Here is a 9,444-nt window from a genome sequence, read left to right as displayed (position 1 = left end):
TGTGTGTGGGGTGTAGGGACAGGGCTGTCTCTGAGGAGGGCTGTGTGTGTGTGGGGTGTAGGGACAGGGCTGTCTCTGGGGTAGGCTGTGTGTGGGGGGTGTAGGGGCAGGGCTGTATCTGAAGAACGGTGTTTGGGGAGGGGCAGGGCTGTCTCTCAGAAGGTGTATGGGTGGAGGGGTGTGTCGGAAGGTGTGTAGGGGCAGGGCTGTCTCTCAGGAAGGGTGTGTCTGGAGGAGTGCAGGGTTACGGCTGTCTCAGGAGGGGTGTGTCTGGCCGGCTGTGTAGGGTTAGGGCTGTCGCTCAGGAGGGGTGTGGAGGAGTGTAGGGACAGGGCTGTCTCGACGAGGGGAATGGAGCTATCGGACTGGACCGAGAGCAGTGGGCGGCTTCTTGTGCGAGCCCCAAAGCTGGGGAGATTTCCAGTGACTCTCTCCCCGTCCTTCCCCACCCTCATGTTCCCTTCCCCCTCCAATCTCCCATGATCCTATGCGTGCTACTGCCCAGTGGTTGCACAAGATGGCGGCGGACAGCGAGGTGAGTCTCCCGCCCCCTGCCCGGCCCCCCACCGGTTCCCCTCAGCTCGCCCGCACTCATCGTCTCTCCCGCTCTCTCCCCGCAGCCCGAGTCCGAAGTGTTTGAGATCACGGACTTCACCACCGCCTCCGAGTGGGAAAGGTACGAGACCGCCTCCCCGGGCTCCGTATCCTGCCCCAGCCGCCGCCTTTCCCTGCGGGTAGCGTCCCGGCTCCTGGCTTTGCAAGTTTAGGGGAAGGGGCCCTCAGAGAGGCACTCGGTGTAATCCCAGATGGGATGGCTGCACAGCGCGCGGTGTTCTCCTCGGCAAACTCTTGCCTGCGCTCAGGACTCCCTGGGAAAGGCACCATGGCCTCCCGAGTCCCGCTCCTTCCCCTGAGGCCCAGCGTCGTGGCTCCTCTGGTGTGGCCCCACACGCCCTAGCGTTTTTGGGACAAGTTTCCCACTCCTGTTGTTAACCCCGGAGTGTATCTTCTAGTGAGTGTGCTGGCGTAGGAAGCTGGCAGCACTTTCACCGTCCTGTTGCGTAGGCCTGTTCCGTTTCGGTCTAAATGATCCCTTGGTAAAACAACCGGTGACTTCCTGGAGCCTTGTCCCTCTGTGCTTCTCTCACTGCTGTTACCACTGAAGGAGAACCAATAGTAGGATGTCTTTTAGAAAAGCTAAGGTAGAGACGGTTCTTCAGAGCAGGGACTGCATTTTGGTTACATTACTCCACTCCGAGCGCAGTGTCACTGCTTAAAGTGCGATATGGTATTTCCTGTATTCAGTTCGGTGCAGATATGTGCTTGTGTGGTTAAATACTGTACCATTATCAGGTTTGCTTGGCTAAATATTGACAGGGAACAATTGATCTTGTTTTGGAGTGTCGGAAATTGTCATCTTTTTTTGTTTGTTTATTTAAAATAATGTAGACAGTGCACAGACTGGATTTCTGTGTATGACACAAACTCAGAAGGTGATTGAAGTGCTAGTTTGTCTGAATGCAGATGGAATGAGCACAGAAGAAAATTGACTTCTTCTAATTAAGGTTGATTGAATAGACAGATGGTGCTATCCCAACCATAAGAATAATTCTGATTTGGAATATTGAAATACCAATAAAACATACATGAGGCCTAATCTCACTCCCAATTAAGTCAATAAAAGTAGGATCAGACCCATCATCCTGTGTGTGTGCTTCCTTAAAGTGAACATATTAATGTAAAGTATCAGAAAATAGATTGTAGAGAACAATCTTAAATTACCTACATGATTTTATATGCCTTTTCCATCTCTAATTTTTGATGATAGAAGCATAGTCCTCTTTCAAAGTTTTATAGTCTGCTTGTGTGTTAAAATATAAATTTGGGTTGCCATTTGAATAATCCATGGTATGGAATTTTTGTTTAAAGTGAATATTTATAATTGAGTCATAATATTCAGAGGGCTTCTGGTGATTACACTAAAGTTTCAGAGAATGAAGTCTGTCAGGGAGAAAAGTACATACTAGAATCTGTTTTCCCATTATTTTTAATAACTAGTTTTAAGTATGCGTTTTCAGCTGTTGGGGACAGAACATTACTGTTTGCAGCTAGTGTTCATTTATTGACTTTTACAATGGTTGGCTTGGTCATTTCCCTACAGAAGGGATGTGGACAGATTGGAGACAGTCCAGTGAAGGGCAGTGAAAATTATGAGGGGTTGGGGCACATGACTTACAAGAAGAGGCTGAGGGAACTGGGGTTATTTGGTCTGCAGAAGAGAATAATGAGGAGGGATTTGTTAGCAGCCTTCAACTGTCTGAAGGGGGGTTCCAAAGAGTATGGAGCTTGGCTGTTCTCAGTGGTGTCAGATGACAGAACAAGCAGCAATGGTCTCATTGAGTTGAGTGGGGAAGGTTTAGGTTGGGTATTAGGAAACACTTTCATTAGGAAGGTGGTGAAGCACTGGAATGGGTTACCTAGGGAGGTGGTGGAATCTCCATCCTTAGAGGTTTTTAAGGCCTGGCTTGACAAAGCCCTGGATGGGATGATTTAGTTGGTATTGGTCCTGCTTTTAGTGTTTACAATACTATTTGGGTAAGTGTAGGTATACCTCCCCCTCTTTGCTCGATGGAATGTTTGTGCCTACATCCTGTAGATTAGATTGTGAGCCCCTTATTTTACACTGGTGATCAGTGAAATGAAAATCTGAATGAAATGTAATTTCCCCTGAAATAGAACTACTGAGTGGAACTACTCATGTGAGTAACAGCTCACCAGTGTAAATAAGAGGCTCACAATCAGGCACTCTGTGAGAGTAAGGCTTAGTATAAATGAAATAGAAAAAAAAGTAGTATAAAAACTTATTTTAGGATAACAATTTTTTCCCTTCTAATGAGTTGTACAGTGCTAATTTTTCAGGAATTTCACTGTATTGTATAGTCATTTTTAGTGAGATAAGTTCTAATGTTTAGGAAATACTGACAGTTTTTCTCCCCACTAGATTTATTTCAAAAGTTGAAGAAGTTTTGAACGACTGGAAACTTATTGGGGTTTCTTCAGGCAAGCCCCTGGAAAAGGTCAGTTTAATTGCTTATGAAATTCTGTGTTATAATTGGAGATGGCATGGTATAATATATCGTGTGCATTCATATTTACACTTTAGATTCCTTGTATTTGACAGAATAAAGTTTGAGGTTACTTACAGCAAGAACAGTTCTCAGTGGGAATTTTACTTGCACAAATGAATCTGTGTGGTCAAAATTAATTATAAAGTTATGATTGGGAGAAATTTTCTCCCAAGGATGTGTTATATTGGTAATGAGTTGACCTTTATGTGTGCTCCAGTGTTCTTGTTCCTGGGTTCAGGCACAAGGTGTTGTCCAGGTTCCCATGTCAGTTCTCAAGCATCTCTGTTTTTTCTCCACTCCATGGTTCTTAACCTTTTGTTATGCATGGAGAAAGGTGTCACATGACTCCTCGGAGCTAGTCAGTATTTGTCAATATTTCATTACAGAGGATGCAGTTGTGGCTGAGGCACTCCATAACCTCAAAATCCAAAAAATACTTAGGATATGTCTACAAAAACAGCGGCGCAGCCGAGATCTCTTCCGTTTGCATAATAAAACAACCTCAGTGAATGTCAAAAGCTGTGTCAGTAAGGGAAGGTCTTCCGTCGACATACCAGTGTGCACACGAGTGCTTATATTGGTGTAACTTGTTTCATTCAGGCGGGTGGTTTATTCACACCCCTGAGCGACATAAGTTATGCCGACATAGACTTTAGTGTAGAGTCTTCGTGGCCTTCCTTCTCTGAGCCCAGTACACCAGACAGGAAGCTACCCAGTTATCCTACATATCAATGCAGAGAAATTCTTCTGTACTGGGTGAGCCTACAGCTACGTATTCAAAGGGAGTTTTATGAAACTAAATATGGTGGTCAGGACACAGTTTTCAGAGTTAAAACTTGGTTATCTAATCAAATACTTTCAATCTTAACTATTAATATATTGCTACACATTAAGGTTGAGCTTGTCTCTTGAGTTGTGTAGTCCACTAGTCTAGTGATAGAAGCCCTGTAACAAGAAAGAGGATGGTGCAAATCAAGGAATTCTCTAAATAATTTTGTTTAAGCATTACTATATAGAAAAGTAGAATTGTTGTTAATCATACATATGCAGTGTTACATGTTGATATTTACAGTCAGCATTATGCAGATACAGTAGTTAGACTGTTGTTTAAAATATGTTTCTTCATCTGAAACTTGATTGATGTTTGTTTTTCATACACAGAACTATTTACTGTTCTCTGAAGGATAGAATTGTGTAATTACTTAAAGTGAGGTCAGATTCAATATGAATATTAGAAAAGTATTTCACACCAAATATTGGAACCAAGCAGTATACAGTAGATGTAATCTCCTAAAGGAGCTGTTTTGTCTTTCAGCACAGAGCTGGTGAACTCTCTGAAATCTGTGATTTTGTAGGAGAGAGATACAAATGCCTTTGAATTGCCAGATAATTCTGTACGTTATTTAGAATAACCAGACCTCTGAAATGAACATACTTAATCATAGCAAGATTTGCTTTAGTATTTTATTAACTTTGTAAAGCATTTTGGGACTCCTTTTTTATTAATCTATACAAAATAAGATACTATATAAAATACATATTTATTGTCCACACCAGAAAGATTAATTCTGTAGGTAATACTTGCAATATACTTTATTGCTGATCTAAGTTCCCTCTGAGCTGTGTGGCCACACATCAGGCAATCAAGGGCTGCACAGGCCAGGGAGAGGTCCCTTTCCCTCAGTCCCAGAGTAGCTGTGGCTGGGGAGAGGGCTTGGGGGGGGAGTCCTCTCTCCCTCCTGTAGTCCCGGGGCAGCCTTCACCCCAAACCCCTCATTCCTGGCCTCACCCCAGAGCCAGCACCACTGGCCAGAGCCCTTACCCCCTCACACGCCAACCCTCTGCCTCAGCCTTGGGCCTCTTCCCACGTGCCGAACCCCTCGGCCCCACCCTGCCACACATCACCTCCATATTGGTGCACATAACAAAATTCATTCCACGCATGGATGTAAAAAATGGGAACGTTGTTGATGAAGGTTAGCCAAAATCGCCATGACCAAATAATATCTTAGCCCTTTTCAATATGCAGGGTGTGTACACCACTGGAATATGGGAGGAGAAATCAGATGAAATTTCATTTGCTGACTTCAGGTTTTCCATTACTCATCATTATCTTGTGCAAGAAGCCAGTGGCAAGGATGGGAAAGAGGAGTTGGTAGAAGGTAACTGATGGTTCTTTTATATGGTAAATATGTGTAGGGTAGATGGCATTCAGAAATTATTGTTCACTGTATCATGATAATGTAGTGTGAAATTTTGCAGCACATTAATTTGACTTGCCTAGAAACGTCAAAGGTCTGCAGATTATGCTCTCAAACCACAAGGTGCATGTCTGTTTAAATATTTTGGAAACTGTAGTTTCCATGTAGTATTGTTAGTTGGTTCTTCCCAAAGAATTTGAGTTATTGTTAGGTTATAAATGTAAAGGTCCGTAAAATTCAGCTGTCTGGCTGTTATCTTGGTATAAAAGATATGCACTTTTTTTTTTTAATATTGAATACAAAAAAATGGTAGTTTAAGATCTTTAAATAACATTTGGTAATCTATAGATACTCATTCTTGTGTGTCTGGTTATATCATAGCTAAACAAAACAGATAAATTTTAAATGGACATTGTCAGGCTTGACAAGGTTCTTTTTTGTTGTACCCTAACTCACTTTTCTCTTCAAATTTCCTCCTTATTCTGGGAAAAAAAACCTTGAAATTATGCACAGAATAAAAAGTGAGATGCGAAAAATCAAATACCTTTTTGGAACAACTCCTTACATCCAATAAATTGATGTCTCTGTATTTGTTACATTTGTTTCCAGACAGATGAACACTGCATCTTTTCACAACTCTGCCTTCGTGTCATTGTCATGCAAACTATAAGACTAACAGGATTCTTATTAAGATAATACCTTGATTTAAAAAAAAAAAAGAGATGACATCTCTTTTCTGACTTAGCATGTATGCATATGTGCATGAACTAAAAAGAATCTGGAAAAGCATTAACTTTAACTCTAGATACTGGGCATGACACTATATAAATAGTTTTATTCATAATGACAGCATCTCTTTATAACAATACTTTGGACACTTATTCCTTTTATCAGAGCCCATGATGCAGGTATTACCCCATATTACAAAAGGATAAACTTTGGCACAGGACCTGAGTTCCCACTGACTTCAGCTGAAACTGGGATTGTTTAGTACCTGTGAAAATCAGTCCCTAAACTACTTTCAGAAGGTTGCATAGTGTGGGAGTTGGGGGCTAGAATTTGGAAAACCTACCTTCCCAATCCTCTGTTCAAACCTCTTGTTAACATGAGTCAAAAATCATATTTTGTTGTCTTCAGTTTCAGTATATTCCATATGTTGAAATCTGCTTTAAAGAATAGTTTTAATAAAACTTGTGGATGTTTGGAACAGTGATGATCACTCTGTTACTAATATCTCTGGGAAGAAACCTGATCCTTATGTTGAGTTGGCTCTTTTTAAATCTAATGTAAATACTGAATGTTAGCATTTTGTGTTAGTGAAACATTATGGTAGTGATGAAAGAACATATTATAGCCTAACAAACATACCAAAGCTTTATAATGGTATGTTTTGTTCACTATAACATTTACTCTCTTTAGCATGTTAACAAATGCTGCAACAGAATTAAAGGTGACAAACCTACGTTGTTTGTTTTATTTTATTTTGAAAAGGACGTGAATGTTTGTAATTACAGTGTTTCCAACAACATCGTCCTCTAAACTTTGATCTTGGCTTCAAGGAGCCGAGTGTTTCTCATCCCCATGTAAACCTTAAAATCAGAGTACAATAAATTTAACTCCTCACCATTTACCCATAAACTCTAAACACATGCCTCAGAATTTGAAACGATCAAGAACAAGTAAATTTTCCGTCTCGTTATATTAAGTAACATCTCAAAGCCCCTGAAGACTTTTCTTCTTTTTCAGATGATAGCCAGTTCATGCTTGCATTGTTTGATTGGTAATGTCCTTCCATGGATGGTCCCTGTCCCAGCTCTTTTCTGATATATCTTGAATAATGATTAGGAATCACCATAGCAGGAGCGTCTACTATTATTGTACACTTTTACAGATTAAGGCAGGAAATATTTTTTCCCAAAATATTTGGTAGCTATGCCTTCTCAGTAGAAGAAAGTCCCTTTTTAATTTAAAGTTACATTAGTGCTAGTGAATGTGCTAGACTGACAGCTGTGAAGGTTGAGCTGAGGTATGATGTTGAGCTGTCGAGTGATGCCATTATAATAGAAACAGGGATAAACAATGACACCATCAACACGTTAAAATGATCACTTTGAAATATTTACATTAGTTTCTGTTAGTTTAATGACCCTCTCTTACTATTTCAAGACATAAAGTTGGATTTCTGTGTGACCTTAAAGCATCACAATGACAGTCTAAAAGGTGGTAATCTAATAATTTGTACAGGTATTGAAACGTGGTAGCACTGGTGACATTTCTAGTCAACATTATCACCATCTCTCATGAGGGTGCATGGGTTACCAAATTCTTAGTTGTCTTGGCATGTACATAGTTCTGTGCAGGGAAGATTGTTTTGACTGCAGACATAGTCGATTGTGCAGTGACCTCTACTGGTGCAGGCACAAATAAGGTCTTGTAGAAGCTCAGATGCTTTTGGGTCCTTGAAGAATACAGGAAGTAGTTCATCACCTTCATTTTTCCATCCGTGTTGCAATGGTAATCCAATATCTGGTTTACCTGTGTATGAAGACATCTAAATCTTTGTTTGCCAAAATGCTCTTCAAAACTATCCTCACATGGTGGAAGTTTGGCCAGTGACTTGTGATAGCTAGATCGAAGTGCAAGCAATTCAGGTCTCTGTGGATCTCCTTTTCTTTCTCAGTGTGGTCATACAGCTGTGCTAACATGTTTTTCGCTGCAGAAATTTTGGCTTGGCCCTGGGAAGTTTGAAACTCCCTTTCCCTTTGCTTGTAGATGTGGCAGGGAAAGCAGCCAGACAGCAAGGGTTTTTAAAAATGCCACGAAAGACACAAGGAAGTAAAGGGGCTGCTGGGACATGAAGCAGTGCAGCACGGCGCACTGAGCAGGGACCCAGAAAACCTTGCGCTCACTCCCTCCACCCTTCCCACAAGACCTATTGAGAGAGCTGCACTGTGGGATAGCTGCCCTACAGTGCTACTCTCATTGGCGATGGAAGTGCTGCTAGTGTAAACACTCTCTGACGCCTGAGGAATTAAGTGAGTACATAAACCAGCACTTTTCTTTCACTGGTTTCCTATCACCGGTGAAACTTACAGTGCAAAATCTCTGTAAGTGTAGACATATCCTTTGTTACATGCTCTTAGGTCATGAATTCTTTCGGCTAGAGCTTCCAGATAGTGCCCTAATTCAGCATTGTCTGTTCTTCTCATTGTTCCATCAGTATGGAAGAGGGACATAGGCCCAGGTCCTGTTCGGGAAGAACCTCATCTCTGCATCTTGTTAAGGACAGGGCTCCGTGGGAGACAGTTTCTGGACTGATAACTGTTGTGATTGTCCATTGCTTGCCAGATATTTGTTCGTTTTGGCCATGTCGGCAAATGTTTTGATGACAGATTTTTTGATGGGGCTGAAGAAGCTACTTGTCCTATTAGAATCAAGTACACCTCTCACAAATCTCTTAATTTGTTTTTCATCAACATCTGCTATTTCAGTGGAGACTGATATATCTGATGTTACATGCAGTCCAGTGGGTATGTTGATTAGCACCCATGGATATGTTTCAGGGTCAAATGGGATTGTCTTAGTGCTGATGACATGGTTGTCAAGAGCAGTAACTGCACTGAAAAGGGACAAAGAGCATGAGGCAAAGACTTGTTTGTGGATGTTGTCTTCACCACTTCTTGTTAGGCCACTGCTTTCTCTCACAGCATTTGCATATTCACAATATGAAGCTGTGTATTGTCACCTCTGACACTAATACTGACCTATGTATAAATTCTGAATTGAAAAACTACTTTCTAGAGTATTTCAGAGGCTGGTACTGCGTGCATAGACAACTATACATGAAAACATTCTACCAGAGAGGTAAAGTGGATGAATTAATATATTTCTTGGACCAACTTCTGTTGGTGAAAGCGACAAGATTTTTTGCTCCCTAGAGCCCTTATTCTGGTCTGTGAAAGGTAAACAGAGTGTCAGATCTGTTGTAAATACAACAGATTGTTTAGCATAAAGAGTTAACACCTGTTACAAGAAACCAGTCAAAACGAACTTGGCAATTAACACCTCTGCAGTCATAGGACAGGGAAGAATAAGACCTTCTTTACACTACAACC

The 9,444-nt window shown here is 41.4% G+C and overlaps 1 protein-coding gene across 4 annotated transcripts in view; it reads left to right on the top strand.

Annotated features, from left to right (window-relative positions):
* The first annotated feature begins 285 nt into the window (after nucleotides 1-285).
* Nucleotides 286-9,444, top strand: part of RAB3GAP1 (RAB3 GTPase activating protein catalytic subunit 1) — a 52,714-nt gene continuing 43,555 nt past the window's right edge. Inside the window, exons 1-4 of one of the 4 annotated variants that reach the window (XR_004373974.2) lie at nucleotides 286-535; nucleotides 621-676; nucleotides 3,002-3,077; nucleotides 5,158-5,290. Coding sequence is in view for 2 of the 4 variants with exons in the window: in XM_032782476.2 (XP_032638367.1) it covers nucleotides 488-535; nucleotides 621-676; nucleotides 3,002-3,077; nucleotides 5,158-5,290 (313 nt within the window). In the remaining 2 variants the exon portion in view is untranslated. Of the gene's footprint in view, nucleotides 536-620; nucleotides 677-2,999; nucleotides 3,078-5,157; nucleotides 5,291-9,444 lie in introns of those variants that run through there. The other 3 variants (XM_032782476.2, XM_032782470.2, XM_032782484.2) reach the window with 3 other exon arrangements.

Source organism: Chelonoidis abingdonii, chromosome 10, assembly GCF_003597395.2.
Source record: "Chelonoidis abingdonii isolate Lonesome George chromosome 10, CheloAbing_2.0, whole genome shotgun sequence".
Classification (NCBI taxonomy): Eukaryota; Metazoa; Chordata; order Testudines; family Testudinidae; genus Chelonoidis; species Chelonoidis abingdonii.
This window is presented reverse-complemented; position numbering and strand designations above follow the sequence as displayed.